General features: G+C 33.6%; 1 protein-coding gene across 1 annotated transcript in view; it reads right to left on the bottom strand.

Moving 5' to 3' along the window:
* The window catches only part of LOC133184825 (uncharacterized), a 64,746-nt gene extending 47,448 nt beyond the window's left edge, over nucleotides 1-17,298 (bottom strand). Inside the window, exons 1-13 of the mRNA XM_061319908.1 lie at nucleotides 17,262-17,298; nucleotides 15,541-15,803; nucleotides 15,100-15,268; nucleotides 12,848-13,207; nucleotides 12,389-12,655; nucleotides 11,918-12,165; nucleotides 11,168-11,321; nucleotides 10,199-10,336; nucleotides 9,863-10,084; nucleotides 9,012-9,272; nucleotides 5,526-5,962; nucleotides 5,254-5,416; nucleotides 2,918-3,232 (exon numbers count right to left, since the gene is read on the bottom strand). Of these exons, the coding sequence (XP_061175892.1) occupies nucleotides 2,918-3,232; nucleotides 5,254-5,416; nucleotides 5,526-5,962; nucleotides 9,012-9,272; nucleotides 9,863-10,084; nucleotides 10,199-10,336; nucleotides 11,168-11,321; nucleotides 11,918-12,165; nucleotides 12,389-12,655; nucleotides 12,848-13,207; nucleotides 15,100-15,268; nucleotides 15,541-15,803; nucleotides 17,262-17,298 (3,034 nt within the window). The remainder of the gene's footprint in view (nucleotides 1-2,917; nucleotides 3,233-5,253; nucleotides 5,417-5,525; nucleotides 5,963-9,011; nucleotides 9,273-9,862; nucleotides 10,085-10,198; nucleotides 10,337-11,167; nucleotides 11,322-11,917; nucleotides 12,166-12,388; nucleotides 12,656-12,847; nucleotides 13,208-15,099; nucleotides 15,269-15,540; nucleotides 15,804-17,261) is intronic.
* Between the last annotated feature and the right edge of the window lie 1,827 nt (nucleotides 17,299-19,125).

Raw genomic sequence — 19,125 nt, 5'->3', positions numbered from 1 at the left:
ATCATCACATCAAAACTTCTTACATATAAGGACATTCAAATCTTTGTATGTTACAAACTTAATTGGGCTGAAGTTTCTAGATAAATAATGGAATCAAAATTTCTTGGTAATATACAAATCTATACATTATGTCTTAAATACCTACAAAGTTTCAGGAAATTCAGTGCAGGAGTTATGCTGACAAACATTTAAATAATTGATGGAAACAAAATAATGTTGTAGTCAGATGAATTTGTTTATATACTGTACTTATTTAAGGCAAAACACCAATTTGAAGGGGGGGGGGGGGGGGGGGAGAGTATCCAAGATTTTGTGTGTGTGTGAATGTGTGTGTTAAATCATTAATATTTTGATCTCAAAATCAATAGGGGTCTTTTAAGGTCATAAAATATTTCACATAAAATTTCATTACAAAAGCTGATTCCAGTGGATTTCCTTATTACATAGCTGGAAAGTTTCTTCAATAATTGGCAAAACTCTTTAGGCAAAAATTATGGAATCGGAATTTACTGGTAATATGCACATCTACACACTGTGTCCTAAATATCTGCAAAGTTTAACCAAATTCTGTGCAGTGGTTTAAGAGGAGTTGCGCTAACAAACTGTACATCTCTATATTCAAGATATGGCCAAAAATCTAAGTTGAAAAGTGCCGAAATTCCAGGAAAAATAATGAAATGGGAATTCCATGGTAATATGCACATCTACACATTGTGTGCTAAATATCAGCAAAGTTTGACAAAATTCTGTGCAGCGGTTTATGAGGAGTTGCGCTGACAAAAAAACAGTACGGATGGACTGACTGACTGACACACTGACTGACTGACTGAAGGACGCGTCATAAACATTATGCCTCACGCAACTTGTTGCGTGGGGTATAAAAATGAAATATGAAGATAACGAACAGTATTCAATCTTGAAAATCCGATGAAAGGATACAAATTTGGAGCAGAGCAAACACGGACCTCAAAATTTACAGGTGGGATCAGGTGCCATGGAGGAGTGAGCATCCCCTGCCGACCGGTCACACCCGCCTTGTGCTCTTTGTCATGATCGAAAAAAAAAAACCCAGGAAAAATCCATAGACAGTTCAGTGTATAAGTAATGGCCTAACAATTAGTATGAAAAACATTGAAAAGTGCCGAAATTCCCAGAAAAATAAAGGAATCGGAATTTCCTGGTTATGTGCACATCTACACACTGTGTCCTAAATATCTGCAAAGTTTGACCAAATTCTGTGCAGCGGTTTAAGAGGAGTTGCGCTGACAAACTGTTCATCTCTATATTCAAGATATGACCAAAAATCTAAGTTGAAAAGTGCCGAAATTCCAGGAAAAATAATGGAATGGGAATTCCATGGTAATATGCACATCTACACATTGTGTGCTAAATATCAGCAAAGTTTGACAAAATTCTGTGCAGCGGTTTATGAGGAGTTGCGCTGACAAAAAAAACAGTACTGATGGACTGACTGACTGACACACTGACTGACTGACTGAAGGACGCGTCATAAACATTATGCCTCACGCAACTTGTTGCGTGGGGTATAAAAATGAAATATGAAGATAACGAACAGTATTCAATCTTGAAAATCCGATGAAAGGATACAAATTTGGAGCAGAGCAAACACGGACCTCAAAATTTACAGGTGGGATCAGGTGCCATGGAGGAGTGAGCATCCCCTGCCGACCGGTCACACCCGCCTTGTGCTCTTTGTCATGATCGAAAAAAAACCCCAGGAAAAATCCATAGACAGTTCAGTGTATAAGTAATGGCCTAACAATTAGTATGAAAAACATCAGTCAGCATTTGAGTTAATGATAGGTTGTATGTGCTGACAAGGGCATTGTATCGACTATAAAACTTGCGAAATGATGACTTCAAACGAGACTGTTGATATTCTTGTTTCATCAACTTGATTGTCATTTGTCCCCAGTCGCGCAAATACTTTCTTTTCAATTTTGATATTTTTTCTCATCAAATTCTGATCAGTTCGGACTCAGTGTATTGAAGTGCAAGGTTTTACGATGAAGTGACAGCGTGTTTACTGGTGAGTTTTGATGGAGTCGATTACTTTTTTCTGATGCATACTACAAACAAGAGAAGTGTTTTTTTTTTTTTAATTTCCAGATATGAATAAGTTCGACGCGTTTCCTCGATTTGCAGTAATTCTATTTGAATGCAAATGGACATTCATAACATAGACGCTGGTTGTTCCTTTCTTACGATAGATAATTGCACATTGTTTGTACAAGTTTTACTGCGCATCATTTGAAATTCATTCTGTATATATTGGCTTGCTTTACAAAATACACGTGCAACTATGTTTTTTCTTCCATAATTGAATTATTATATTATTCAAAACAATAATTATTCATAAATATAATTATGACTGTTTATATCTGATATGGTTTTAAAACCTATCCATCAAGCATGTGTTTCCAAATACTTTACTATCAGAGATGTGCATGAATCGACAGTCAAATCAAAAATTTACCCAAGTCTAACGAGCTCATTGTGGTATATGTCATTATAATTAGACAGGTATTTGAAAGAAAATATGGCGGAATACAGCTGTGTGGTATGAAACAAGTCGTACTTTGATGAAAATGTTGCGTTTTCAAGAATTCATGTCAACTTTAATAAAAGACTTTGATCTGCTGCTATCTTCCCAGCCCAGATTAATTTGAGGATTGCTGTTAGCATACGTCGTTAGACCAACTGTGTAGCGAATATGGGAGCACACTAATTGTATTTGTTTAGTTAGATTGGAGAAATTGAATAGTTATTTTTACTGTTGTAGTAGAAATCCTGGCAAAAAGCAATATTTGTCTAAATTGAAAGAAATTCATCCTAAATATGCATATGTAAGTATTTAAGTGATTTCTTCACTTTCATTCTATGTAGAAGTGCATACCAGTTGCCAATGTGAGTCTGACGCATGCATGAAGGAAAGATTCGCCTTTTTCTATAAAGAGTGTATGATAGTCGCTTCCATTTTCCAATAGTTCAACTAAAAGTTGAATAACCCAAGGGTGTACCCGCACTTTGTTTATGTTGCAAAGTATTTTGAGATCAAATGAATATTTGAATCTCTCGCACCAGTTTGATAAATCCATAAATACATTCCCTGCTGCATACCATTCGTCGTTTTGAATCAGTCTATAGAGAGCCTTTACCCAGTCACATTTGCAAAAGCGCTCCAAGTCTTGAACTTCGAAGTACTCAATCTCTAATGAAAAAAAAAATAAAACTGAAATTTATAATTATAGACGATTCTAATTATTCATATTTTGTTATGTATAAGCAAATGTCCTGGCAACTTTATATCAAACTCTGTAGGATATGTTTGTGATTATGTTAGGAAGAAAGATCGATTATATAAACAAATCTAGTTTTCATTATCTTAAAAAATGGAGAAAATACAATAATACATAATACAATACAATACATAATTTTATTAAATCGACCAGAGAGCTAGAAACTAAAAAGCATCATTAGGTAAAATCAATCAAAATTCAGACTCCGGATGTAGTAGGAAAATGTTTTAGATACATTCATGTATACATGTATGTCTGCGTTAAGTAATATTTAGAGAGTGCAACTTTAAAATAAGTTAATGTTATTGAAAGTTCTTTGATCATGGACAGATACTACTAAGTGTGTTCTTTTTTCATACAAAGTTTTTAAAGGGTTCTGAATATAAATAAAAGTCTTTTATATCCAGCATCATGAACAACCAAGGCGGATACTACTCCTAACTGCGTACCATTGTACCAAACTTGATATCTTTAAACCAGAGTTTTCTCGGAATATGGAGCAGACATGTCCAGAGTAGCATCACACTTCAACTTTGACATCATACTCAGAACTTGATCTTAGGCACCGAATCAGCTGGGAACTATATTCAAGCGATATTGGTACATTACAATATTAACAAGGCAGTTGACGATGGATACGGTGAAGTCATACGGTTTGTGATATAGATTGGTTTCGAGGCGGACTTTGTCGCTTACAATCAGTAAAAAAAAACAACAAAAAATCAATAGTAGTAGAAGTTGTGTCTTTTTCATCAAATTCCTCGTATATATCTTGCCGCCATATGAGTGAACACGAATATTGAAAGTTGTTTAAATTTAAATATCAAATTGATTGATTGATTAATTGTATGTTGTTTAACGTCCCGTTCGAGATTTTTCACCCATATAAAGGAGTCTCTATATACCGGTGAGAGGCTTCAAAATTAGACCATTACTCGGCACTTAGGGCCATTGAGCAGCGAGGGTTCTTTATCGTGCCAACGCCTACCGTGACATGGGGCCTCATTTTTTAAGATCTCGTCTGAAAAACCCGCAACTTTAACTCCAAAGTACCGAGTGCTTGTCGAAGGAACAGTTGCTATCCATTTTTGAACGACTTAAGTCAGTGATTCGAACACACGACCTACCGATCACGAAGCGAGCGTTCTACCGACTGAGCTACCGTGTCGGTGTATCGAATTGAAGAATTCAGTGAGAGTTCTTGAATTTTTTAATAAATTCTGCTCATTGCTAACGCATTTGAGCGCAAGCACAAAATGCACATATTCACGGCAGGTATTCTGGGGAAAACATGTTACATATAGGTAGAAGGTATTCTGTATTATCATCAGAAGACACACATCTTAATTTTCGGGCTATTTAATAGAAATGGAAACATATACCCAATTATGATAAGACTAACTTCTACGAAGTCATTTAAATACAATGCGGGAATACTTTATCGGTTTTACCGATTTTTTTTTTTTATAAATATTGTATTTTGCATTTGAAATAAATCAATTCTATAGCAAACGACATAATGCTAAAGTATTTTCCTTGTTCTATTTTGAATAAAAAAAGTAAATGGATGTACAGTGATGTCACTGACAACGTAAAGCGCATTAGAGTTTCATTAAGCTGAACTGAAATCCCCCAAGTAGTGTAGCACTGTATTTACCTATTTGAAATGCTTAAAAGATTCAGGAAGGTAAACAAATGGTTCGGAAACCTAGTAAAAATATTTTAAGGATACATACTTAGTAACACATTCAGGTGACAGCTTAAAATTCGAATTTATAACCTTCGATCTTCTTTGTGCGTAATAACTACTCATTTTCATTAGAATGATCTGTGTTTCTCAGATCGTCCATACCATTTTTTTTTAGATATTGTGAGCTGCTGATATACAGGTATCGTATTAGAACAAGACCACTTTTAATTGCATTTATCATACCTTCATTGACACAAGAAGCATATACACTGGCGATTTCAAACAAGAGATCATCCAAGTTCACATCTGTTAAACTACTAGAGAGATCATAAGCATTACGTAATCGGAAAAAGGCTTCTTTATACTGTTGCAAACCAGCATATGATTTTCCAAGTCGCAGCTGGGCCTTAGGAAAAAAGAACAAAAAAAAATCATCAAAATTTGAAACAGCTTTGTGATATCTATAGTTTAAAATTATAATTCTTATAAATAAAATAGATAAGACTTATTCTTACCTGATACGAGTTTTCAATGAATGTTCTGAAATATCTGGCTTCTTCGATAACATTTAAGTGTTGATCAAGACCAAGAAAGCAATCTGTTATCTTGCAAAATAGGTTTACTATTTCAGTCTTGCTTGCTGCTTTCATATAATCCTTAGCTTTTCCATATGATTCCAAGGCAGATTTTAACTTCTTCGCTTTAAATGCCCGGTCACCTTCATTTTTATGAACCTTAAATTCACTTTTTCCCGAAGATTTGGACGGTAATTTTGAGGAAACTTTGGTTTCGTCTTTATTTTTCATATCCTGACCACGTTTTAAATCCGACATTGCTGCTTGATTGTCCTCAGTTTGAATCTTTGTTTCGTCTACACTAGAGTCCCTTTTTTGTTTGTTTTCGGAAACGTGCTCTTCTTTTTCTATAAGGGTCTGCAGAGATTCATCAATTTCTGTAATTACATACAACTGAGCAAATAAGGTAATTGTCATTTTAAGAAAGTGCAACATATGATACTTCGAATATAATGACAAGAGGAAGAAATCGGATCACTTTTATAGAAACATAGTAACTTAACTTTAAAATCAACATGTTTTGTAACCACGGAACACATTTAACAACAATAAAAGGTCAAAAACATAGCGTCATGAGTTTCTAAAAATACTCTTCTTATACATTTTAAACAGTCTGGCCCAATATCCATTCATTAAAAATTTATTTTTCTATCACTTAAATTTCACTTTGCTTAAAATTGTTCCATTAGCATAATTTTGTTTGTCCATGTTTTAATTTTTTTATCACATAACTGCTTCCACACGATCGACATCATGAAGTATTTATCTCTTTACACGACATTACTAAGTCTTTAAACCTTTTGCTAAGATTTTTAAAGATGATCCATTTCCTTCCACATCGTCCTCGTCTCATACAGAGTCTGTATCATTCAAACACACATATATACGACTCATTTTGAAAAAAAAAGATGTGTTTATTCTGGAGTTTTCTAGAGTGCAACACAACTGTATCGTTAATTGCTGCTCCCTGACGTTCCACATGTATGAAGTCATCTTTTCTACCTTTTTCAATGGGAGTACCTATCATCTGAAATTGATTTCTTATCAACGAAGCAAAATATTATGGCATAGCATGGAATATGAAACGAATGTAACAATTCTTAATTTGAGCATCCAGAATTTTTATCGTGTTTGTAACATTTTACAAAGATGTGATTGACTACAGACATTATTTAGTGAATTGTTTGTAAATTACCAAACTTCTGCCTGCTCCACGATCCCATTTTCACAGTTTTTACTTCCGAGTTAGTTTGAAATATATCACGATATTTTTGAAATTTTTAATAACACATTTCTATCAAATTTGGATATAATATGACGTTAAGTTAAAAAGGAATGACAGAAGTCCACTAACTTTCCTAACAACCCTCGTACAGGTAGAGCGAAAGCTTCTAACTGAGTGAGGCGGTGTTGTATCCATCATGCATGCAGGTTTGATCAAGGTTGCGTTTATATTGACTTGAAAATGAGCTTACCCAAAATAAGACAAACGTTCAATCACATGGATAGGTCAGAGGCAGCATTTAAGGTGTAAAATCCCTCTGATAAGACAGATAACTTTCGAAGGAAATTATTCCAAGCAATCCAATAAATTGCCTTAACAGAGTTTAATATTGAGGACCATTTTAAAATCAACTCATTTAAACCTCAACAATATTGATTTCTATTTTCCATCGTCAATATTTTTATTAATTACTTATAATAGTTTACCTAAAATATTTACACTCAGTTAAACTGTTAAAATTTAGACCTATCTATCTCTTAACATATAATTCTTTTAATTGTAATGGAAATTTCAGATGCAGAATTTTAATAATCAATTAATTAATATTAATTATTTTTTTCACTAAAATATCAAATTAAGGATAACTCCTGTAGTTGGAAAGATAACTCTTGTAGGTGGATGCATTTTTATTTTACAAGCACAGGAAACAATCTGATATTCTGATTTATAAAGCAACGCTTCATTATGTTTTTTTTTAATGTGAATTAGATAGGTATGATAGTAAATATTATTTTCCTATATACCTCATATTTTTAATTTTATAAAGAGACAAAAAATTATTGATCTTTCTATTCACCATATTAAATTTCCTTCCTATCAAGATTAGACATAATATTCATTTCAGAAAAAAGTAAGCAATGCTTCATGCTTCAAACTACTTTCCATTTGAATCTAATGCTATTGTTGTTGATGAAAAGCAATGTTGGAAATTAAAAAAATAATTGGTGAAATTTGGAACAGAGGGATATTTAACCTTAATGCAACTCTGGTATTTTACTTTTCAAGATGTATCATCCATAAAACGTTGCTCTTTTTCGGACTGAACAGAAATGGGGATGGACCTGTTTTATGCTGGTCATTCTTAAATAGTAGGTGTGATTTTACATAGATATTGATATGCCCCAAACTCTTGAAACTGGGATGCCACACCAACCCTGAGCGTGGCGTATAAGCTCGTCTTCTGGAGTTGAGCTAAAAATCTGATGTCCGCAATTTTGTCCTTTCTCAATTTTAAGTTAATTTCGTCGATTGTGAAAGAGGAACAGATACATGTAGAAAGTTGCAAGGCTTTGCCTATGATCACCAATCAGAAGAACTAAATACAAATGTTCATCTGTACTTTGAGAGAAACAAGATCAAATTTTGTTGAATATAAAATTGCAGACCTTTGACCTCTTTTGTTATATCTTCGTATTTCATATGACATTTGTCATTAAGATTTTATCCTGAAACTTCGTAAACTTATCATCAGATTTGACCTTTCTTATTTAGATGAAGTGGTTAACATTTAATAGTTCTCATCAATACCACGAAAAACTTGCCAATACTTAACACTCTATATGAAATGTCGAGATAACAAACAATAATTATGCCTGAAATTCAAATTAAGCAATAAATTTATTTTTCCTCATATGAATAATCATAGAAAAACAGAATCTAATATGCTGAAAAAGTCAAGTGAACTTTGTGTCTAACCTACAAAAAATCGTCGTGTTCCACCCCTTTCCCAGAGAAACTCACACTATTTCGACAAGGGGGACAATGTATTGAAAATATGACAAAATATTTTAGCTGGAAATTCAACTCGTTGGTGCTGTTTGTCGATTAAATCTTGTCGTATATAAATATATAGAATGGAATAACAATTTTTTTAACAATATTGCTGTTTTATCACACAACCTTTCACGTAGGAATGCATTCTGAATTCATCAGAGGTTGAATCAGGTTCATTTAGTATTAAGCATTCCATTTCTTAAAGCTTCTGTTTACTTGCAAATTTTACAAAATACGGGAACACTGTGAAGGTAAACATGTCTGAAATCACACTAGAATAAAAAAATAATCAAAATAACATCACAGTATCATATGCTATTTGATGCTAAATTGCCTAAATCATTGCATTAGATAGTAGTTACAAGTACCTCTATTTTTCTCTGAAAGCAGTTGAAATACTTTGGGATCTCTACACTGATCGACATACTCTACAGCCATCTTTCCCTTTCCATCCCTTAGATCAGGTGAAACGCCCATTTGTAGAAGTTTTTCCACAACCTCTGGAAATGCGGTAAATTGAGACGGTTGAGGCAATTTGACTACAGAATGAAGTGGCGAATTCCCGTTCTGGTCTAACATATTCATTTTTTGTGGAACTTTATCCATGCACAACAGCATTGATGAATTTCCTTGAATTTGGATGGTAAAAAGATCAATGAATAGGTATATGAATAAAACAAAGGCAATTTTCATAAAACAAGATATATTTGAACTTTTATATCTTTTTCATCAAGATTCAAAGTCTTTTAAATCATTTAATGCCTAAATTTTTTGAACATTATTTTTCTAATATAATCTTTTAGTCCTTATCTTACTGTCATTATAAAATACACTTCTTATTCAACCTGCAAACATTTGTAAAACCAACGTGTAAAAACTAGTTTATTGTAATGCATTAACTGTTTCCGATGTACCATCTTTATGTTCATTTAACATTTATTTATAGATCAATTTGATTACAAAACAGTCAAATACAATCTTTAATATTTGAAATATCCAACTTTTCACTGATTCTCAGACAAAGTGTCTGACTGATACGCATTCATTGTTAATGTTTCAGTACGATATACTCTTGAATATCATAACCTAATTACTGATCTATTGATACAGCCCTATATATTTCAATATTGAATATCGAAAAAAAAATATAAAGAAGCCTGGAATTCATACGTTTCAATATGCTTCACTAGAATGTAAAACGTGAAGGAAATGTTTTTACCAGTAATCAAGGAAAATCTTGCTGCTGCATGTAAAGGCGTGTCGCCCTCCCATTCTTTGAATCTTAATAAGTTGTTTCCTTCTGGTGTTGAGGTGATATGTACGACAAGGGGGACAATCCATGAACTAACAGCCTTCAAATCTTGTTGCTGTATGATGAACGTAAATAAATTGTTGTATCTTATAGTGCTGAAGTCTGTATCCCTTGCAATACCTTTTGCTTCTGAGTAAATCAAGAAAATTATGAAGTACAAAACAGTTATAACAAAAATTACATGCATTTAAAATAGACGAAATGCAGATTGTTCGTCAAAGAAATATTTTCATATATAATTACCATCATTTTGTTCTATTCCAATAACCAGGTGTTTTATGCATAACCATTCTGCCTCCTTGCTTAGTCTTTGTAACACAGAAGGCCACATATCAACTGGATAGTCTGAGAAGGTATTGTACTTTTCCTTCCTCTCCAAATCTAATGGTTTTATAAAATTGTAAACATACATGTACATTTGATTTTTTGAAAAGAGAGATTTATATTTGTTTCCGTACAATGATTATTTCTGAATGAACAAAAGTTATGTTTACAAACAAGCAAGCAAATTCAAAGAATGATTTTCCCCTGCTTTCGGTGTCTTAGTGGTCGGGATGCAATTATTTTCAAAATGGTGTACTGTAACTGTCTTGTTTGTGTGTCATGCGGAAGCATCACACAAAAAATATACATATTACTGAATTAATAAAAGTTATGGTAAAGCTTAAAGCTTCTCAAAATTGCATCAAACTTCAAGATTAAAGTAATGAGGTCAAATATTATAATACAATCCGAAATATGATATTCTTGGGCAAAAGTTATGACCAAAGTTAAAATTTTTGAAAAGAAGTTCAAACTTAAAGGTCAAAGTCACTGGGCAAAATCATAGTATTATGTTTTGAAATAATATACATGTGATATATGTAATCCCTATCTTTTCTCATTTGAAAAGTTATGACCAAGATTAAAGATTGTTTAAATTCTAGAAAAGTAGGTCAAACTTTTAGGTCAAGGTCACAGGGTCAAAAATCATTTAGTATATGTGGAAAGGTCTTGTGACAGGTACTGTATATGTGAAATATGAAAGCCCTATCTCTTCTCATTCAAAAGTTATGACCAAGATTAAAGGTTTTTATGACAGACACACTAACACACAGGCAGACAGAAAGACTGACAGATGGATAGACAGATAGACTGAGATTTAATGTCCCTCACTCTTGCTGTAAGCTTATATTTGAATGACATTCGGGGATATCATGCTTGTATAATTACCTGATAGGTATTGAAATGATTTAACAATTTCAATGGCAAGTTCGCATTTGTCTTTCTGGGAAATTCCGGATACATTCAGTCCTACAATAGCAGCAGAAAAGGCTTCAAAGTTCTGTCCATTTCTTCGAAGCAACTGAGATTTCCTCCAATGACCCTATCAAAGAAATTAAATTTATATAAAAACTCCATTCAGAAAAGGTTGCAAATGAATTGAGAGTACATATATTCTAATAATTAATACATTTGTAGTACATGGACTAATATACTTACATCGAATTGTAACGAGAGAATATTTTTCAAAATAATGTTTAACAAAAATACACAAAAAGACAATTCATAGACTATAAAAGGCATTTGCAGAATGTAAATCTGTGACAACCTTCATTCTCCTCTTGATGGAGTTCATAAGTGCATTTATCTTTCCCGTAGGGATATTATTCAACCCTTCCGACAGGGCAGTCCTTACTTGTTAGAGGGTAGCTGGGGCACTCCGACGCTTTCAAACCTTACCGTCCACTTACATATGTTTGTTTGGAGAAAAAGATAGACTTCAAGGAGGCCAGTCAGTTTGGTCAATGTGATTGTTTGAGAGAGAAAACAATTCTGGCTACATTTTACCGGGGATGAAATTGGCATACGGCGCACACGTTCGCTAGTGGGGGGGGGGGGGGATTAAGCAGAAAAAACACATAATGCCGCAGAAAAAATATTGTTAAGAATTTGCATAACAGATGACTAAAACTTTACTACCTTCATCCATGTATTGTCCATATTAATTGCCATCTCGGCGTCTGATAAGGCCTCTTCTAGACGGTTAAGTTCCGTATAAACTGTACATCTATTGGTGAGTAGGACAGCACCGTCTCTTTGTAAGTTGTCACATCGTCTTGACAAGTTTATAGCTCTGCTATAATATATGAGAGCTTGTTCGTATTGTTTCTCCTCCTTAGCAGCGTTTCCTTTTTCTTTGAGTTCAACAACATGTTCTCGTACAACTTCTAATTTAAAAGAAAATAGAAAATAGCATTTTATACATATCATCTTTTTGGTCTCTAAAAACTGAGAGAGAGTGTGTGAATAAATTCTCGTTTAAATGTAGTTAAAAAGTAGTTAGGAAATATAGAAATTTCAAGTATGTGTATATTCTACAATTGGTCAAATGGAAGATTTTATGCAATAAAATGGTAGCTCTTAAATCTGTTAAATATCAATTCAACAAACCAGTATCACTAAATATTCTTGACAGAGATTCGAAGCATTTATCATTCGATTCACAATAATCGATTGGAAGTTTTTCAGTTTCGTCAAAAATAAAAGCGTTGCAACCACACTGAATGCAAAGCAATAGTAACGAATTCCTTTCCTCGCTACAAGGTCTGAACCGAACGATGACGTGAAGAGCTGAGTTGCCACTCCTATCTACTGCGTCCTTTTTCTCTTGGGTGTCCAAATAATTTCTGAAGAGCAATTTAATTAGCCCGTCATTCCCTGTCAAAATATCAAGACTTGTTAGTAATTAGTTCCAAAAGGTAAATAATTTTGTTAATGAATGTTCACAAAGAATTATCGCAAATATAGTTATACTGTATTAGACAAGACTTCGGATTCTACAACATCCGGATTAGTTTTACTTTACAAGTTGTAATATTTTCATAATGATAATACAAATAATACTTTTACCAGTTTCCAAAGTCTTAACGAGCACCAGATGAAGAGCTGGAGTTCCATTACCAACTTCGATATCCTGATAAGAGGCACCGTTTTTTAGAAGCGCAACAGCAAGTTGCATTCCAAATCTTTTCAAGTCAGAAACAGAAAGGTCCTTTAAAAGAGGAGCTATCAAGATATTTTTGGCAGAAACGTTTGGAATGCAGAAATCCAAGGAACTCCTGGGACCCCTGTGTTCTCCGGTAATAAGTAGGCTTATGCCTTCCCAGTTGTGACTGCTAGCCAGCCGTTGTAAAAGTTTCTCTTGGGCTTCGGCTTCGAGAGATTCGATGTTTAATTCTTCATGTTCAGCCAAAAGGGAGTCACAGTCACCTGCAGGAAAAAGATGTTTGTCTCTTTCTTTGATAAGAGAAATATATTCTTTCAGAGCAAACACATTGTTGATTCTACATAAGGAATGGTAACATATTCTATCTTTATTAACAATTTTAACAAATCTGATTCTTGATAATAGATTTTCACAAATTCAAAATTTAAGCAATTTCCAAATATGCCCAATTATATATTTTTTTTCATAATTACAGTGTACAATGTACCAGTAGTGAGGCATTCACAGAAAAAATTGTTCATATACTTTAACTTATTTTACTCTAGACAGTCTTGGTGCATACAAACTTGATAAGATACTTTAGATGAAGATACATGTCAAATAATTATGTATAAATAAAATAAAATTACATATAAAATAAAATAAAAAAAAATTAAGTAAAAGCCATTCAGTTTCAGGTATTTTAAAGTGTTAATAAAAGTACGAAACATATACTGCGGTAATATCCTATTCTTCTTATATAATGATCTACTGTATTAATATGCAAAGGAGCAGTAATAGACATTAACAGTTCGGGAAAGTGGAAGTATCAACCTTGTTGTCCGATTGGATACGTGGATATTTCTGATAGAAACGTATATTTTTTATCTTACATTAGGTCATGAATGCTTGCACGAAGGGCAAGTGGATCTGAAAATAATGTGAGTCCCTGTTGAGTTATTACTTTATAGAATTCTCAATGCTAGAATCAAATGACCGTAGGATTTTTTAAAATGTTTTTTTACGTTTACTATGTTGGCATGTGTAGCCTGTAATTAACAGAAAACATGCTCTGTTAAATTGACTTCTTTGTTGATGCTCATTCAATATTTTTTATCTTTCTGCACTTCAAACATAATATGCACCTGTTTGATTTGACACTAATGATTTTACCACTTTTTATACCGGTATTATTATCTCAAGATTTGTGTAAATGTTTATATGCAGACTTATGGAGTAAGTTTTCTACAATGTCTTTTATAAGCATCTGAGAAGCCTAGAATTTAATTCCTGTGATATTTGGATTTTCTCCGTTTTTAAAACATAATCCTGTCGTAAAAATTTTGAAGAATTTAAAAGTGACATTTGGATTTTGTTTCTGTTTCGAAAGATACATATTGCATGTACACTGTAGCAAGAAAGATAAAATATTGATATCACACGCTAAAATCAGGCATATACTCTAAGGTTACCTTCAGACAGCAAGAATAAAGGGATGACATTGCAGGGTTGTTTTAATTAGTGTTTAACTCTTTGCCATCAGACGCGTCTCATAAACCTCATGCAAAAATGTGTCCTTGTCATAATGGTTATCTACATAGGAGCAACATGACTTATAAAGAAATATACCTGACGAGACCTAGTAAGACATAACTGCCCTAAGTGAAGAAATATAAATATACATGTAGAAACCACGAAGAAATTCACTTTTATAAGTTCACTTAGGGCTGTTTTGTTAGTTAAAGAGTTGTTGTAAAATGTGCTTTATAAATGAAATTAATTTCTTTACAATGTGTATCGGTAACGATCCTCTAATAAAACACTAATGTCTAAATAACTGTATCTCACTTCCATTCTCAATGACCGTGCAGTGTAGGGCGGCGCCGCGAGAATTCCATCGGCATCGAAAGCAAGTTCTGTGATTTGCCTAGATGGCCGAGCGGTCTCGCGCGCTGTTCTGTACTGCTAGGAGACGGATTCCGTAGGTCGAGAGTTCAACCCCGGGCTGGGGCGGAAGTGGGTATTCTTATAAAAGTGAATTTCTTTATGCTTTCTATATATATATATATATATATATATATATATATATATATACTCGTATATATAAACTCTTAGACATTCAAATAGAACATGTACAACTGGCAAAAAGTGTGGTCCCTATGCTTATTTGAAATACCTTGATGTCTGTGAAGCTGGGTTATTATAATGATGATTTCCTGTAGGAAATTTATTGTGATTTCTTGGTCATGTTGGGGTAGCGTCACGTTGTAACCTTGTATTAAGATGTTCAGAGCTTCATAAAAATCCTTTAAACCTTTGTAGGCAGTGGCAGCCCGCCAATATCCCTGAAATAAAAGTAGCGCTCTAAATATCTAAATATTTGAGGAACAGGAAACATAAATCATGCAAGTTTTGCCCCTACCTCAAATTTTGAAGAAAATATTCTTTTCCTTGAAGAATCACCAAACAAAACTCTTAAAGAACAGATGGTTATTTTTCTCAGGATTATCTCAAAGGAGTCACCAGCAAAAATATTATATTCTCTACTTTATGAAATTTTCATCACATATTTATTATGATTATATTAAATAAAAGTGCGCCAACTAATAGAAATCACCTTAGCCCAGAGAGGGTTCATTCCAATGCATTGTTGAGCATCCGTCAAAGCCGATCCAAAGTCCTCCATTTTACTTAAAACCAACGAACGATTGCTGAGAATTTTTGGCAGTTCCTCCTGCATATTCAAGAAAGGTCCGCATATATTGCAATGCTCCACTGCTAGGTTATACAATGCGAACGCGCAAGCGTAGTCTCTCCGTCTTATGCTTTCTTCTCCATTATATTTGTATTGTTGAAGTTGAACCAATGCCCACTGCCCCACTAAATAATTAAAATTTGAAATTAAAATTTCGTCCCTGGCAAAGGAAAAATGTTCAGGGTAAGATTGTGACGCGGTCATTGATTGAATTATTTTATGACTGTTTTACATGGAGACAACAAAATAGGAATTATAATTTAAAATATTTGCTTGGCCAGTCCACATACAATGTATACATATTTAGACTGTGAAATAAGATCAGATACATGTAATAGTATGCTTCTGCTAAAAATCATTTCATTTGAAAAATTTCCAAACATTTTAAGTTCAATATATATATATATATATATATATATATATATATATATATATATATATATATATATCTATATATATATCTCACATGTTTACATCTGCACAATGTATATATGTGTGTGTATATATATATATATATATATATATATATATATATATATATATATATATATATATATATATATATATATATATATATATATATATATATATATATATATATATATATATTTAGTGTATATTCGCTCTTTTAACTACAATGCATCCTCAAGGAACTAGCATGCAGAAGCTATTGTCAAAATTTTATAAAACCATGTATACGTAATTACGTTCTAATGCCCTGTTCACACGGAGAGTTTAATTCGAATTAAACGTAAGTTATTGCGAATTCAATTTGATCCGCGTTCACACGGAGAATTTTTATGCGAATTAGTTTAATTCGAATTAGTTTACTGCGCATTAAATTACTTTATATTAGCTCCGTGTGAACGCTAAGCAAAGCTAATTCGAATTAAATTTTGACGCATGCGTAAGGGCAGAATTTAGTCACAGACCACATGTCGATGGTCAAATATAGTACTTGAGCTATTTTTGAGTAGAAAACAAAGGAAAATTATGTTAATCACTAAAATGTGCACAGACACTATGACATTTTGTCAAATTTATGTGTATCTGCTCTGCACAATATGACGTGATTTGTAAATGACGTCAAAATAGCCTCACTGAATAGCCTTGTTGAAGAAATAAAATTATAATTCGCATTAGTTTACTTCGCATTAGCTGTCTTGTGAACGCAATTTAATTCGCATTAAATTAATTCGCATCATTTAACTTCGCATTAAAGTCGCCCGCGTGACGCAGTGGTTAGAGCGTCTGCTCTAGAGTCGCGAAGTAAGGAGTTGATCCTTACGTCGCGGGTTCGAATCCCACTGTGGAACGTGGAGACCGGTCCTTCGGATGAAACCGTATGAACCGAGGTCCCGTGTCGCAGTTAGGTGCTGGCACGAAAAAGACCCCTCACTGCTCAATGGCCGTAAGTACCGAGTGGAGGACAAAATATGCAGCTCTCCACCGGCAAGTGGTGGCGTCTCCATATGAGTAAAAATTCTCGAGAGGGACGTAAAACAACATACAAACAAACAAACTTCGCATTAATTTACTACGAATCAAACTCTCCATGTGAACAGGGCATAAGAAGCACTTACTCTGATCTACACTAGGAACACTTGCAAATGGGTCCATCGTGAATGATGGATTTTGTCTTGGGAAGTTTATGTCATAGATTCTGAAATAGTGTAATGTTAAAGAGCTATTTTAATATAATTCATCACTTTAAATATAGTGGTATTTAAACAATCATAAGAAGAAATGTGTGATATTTGTTTATGATCTAAGTGATGGTTTTTCGAAATGCAAAATAAAAAAAAAATGTGCAGAACTCTCGGAAAAGAACACATTTAAAATCCCGAGTAACTTTAGCCCTGCTGTTCTCTAGAGCATTTCTAAAAGTATTTTTATATTACAACGAAAAATTGTGATCTTACATCATAGACCCACTCTACACTCATGTGCCAAATTAAAAGTAACAACATGGCTGACTCACCTGTCAAGTATCACAGTCATACATTTTCATTTCCATGTTTTACTAATGGGAAGATGCTTTGGCCCAGAACATTTTTACCCAAGCATAAATTCAGTTGTCACCTACTGCCTGATCAAAGGGAGGTAAGTCTTTGTTTACAAATAAAGTAATTGTCGTCTGCAGAATACAAGTAATGGGTGCCAGGGGTAAGAATTTGACAAATGAGCAAAAAAAGGTGATCCTAACACTCAAAAGTGAAGGTAACAATGGTGGAAAAATTGGGGAAATTTTGGGAATTAATAGATTTACAGTGTGTCATTTTTTGAAAAGGAATGAAAACCAGGAAAATATCAGTTTATCAAAAGGAAGTGCAAGAAAGTCAAAATGTGGCAGAAAAAGGCAGAGTAGTGAAAGATCAGACAGAAAACTTTTAAATATTGTGAAAGTTAACCGGAGAAGGACTTTATCAGATATTTCTAATCTGTAAAATGAAAATACACCACAGAAGCTTTCCAAACGCACAGTTCAAAGGAGATTACATGAAATGGGTATCACGGGAGAGTAGTGAAGAAGACCACCACCATTTCCAAACAGAATAGACTGAAGCGCAGAATCGTTTGTAGATCTCATTTACGATGGAATGTAAATCGTGATTGGGCCCGAGTTATATTCTCTGATGAAACTCATGTTTTGGGAAATAAACAGAAAAGTTTTTTTCACAGAAAAATGAGGAAAAATGGAAGCCACGTTGTCTTGGAATTTACAGTGACCAAGAGACTCCACAGCTAAGTGTTATGTTTTGGGGGTGCCTCACCTATGGTGCTGTTGGTACATTAACACGTATAGAGGGGAATATTAACTCCAGGAAGTACACTGAAATTCTTGATGCAAATCTTTGGCCAGTTATTGCCAAATATGAACAGAACAGACCATACATCTTTCAGGAAGATAATGTACCAGTCCATACATCTTGAGAGACTTGTAGGTGGAAAACTGAAAATGGCTTCAACATCATGAAATGGCCCCCACAATCTCCAGATATTAACATTATCGAAAATGTTTGGAGAACTGTGAAAAAAACCCTTCAAAAACGGATTTCTCAAATAAAAACTAGACAGGACCTAATTGACAATGTTTTAGAAATCTGGACCTCTCTAACTCCAAATCGTTGTATCAATCTTTACCAAAGCGAGTCCGAGCTGTTCTGGCAGTCAATGGATGCATTACTAAGTATTGGAATTCTGGAGTAAGTACCTTTATTAGATTTAGAGATATATGGCCATGAACAAAGCCCATTATTTCAACTCTACATATCACTTCCGCCATTTTGTGACTTTTAATTTGGCACGTGACTGTAGCTTTAAGGGTCTATTAATCTACTTTACATGAATATGCTTCAACACCAATATTATTATTACTTTGCAGCAATAGAGAAAAAAAACTTTTTATCTAAACATGCATTATGTGTATGTAAATATGTTCCATTA

The sequence above is a fragment of the Saccostrea echinata genome, unplaced genomic scaffold (assembly GCF_033153115.1).
Source record: "Saccostrea echinata isolate AGI-Se365-2 ecotype Australia unplaced genomic scaffold, CSIRO_AGI_Sech_v1 ptg000011l, whole genome shotgun sequence".
NCBI classification, from domain to species: domain Eukaryota; kingdom Metazoa; phylum Mollusca; class Bivalvia; order Ostreida; family Ostreidae; genus Saccostrea; species Saccostrea echinata.
This window is presented reverse-complemented; position numbering and strand designations above follow the sequence as displayed.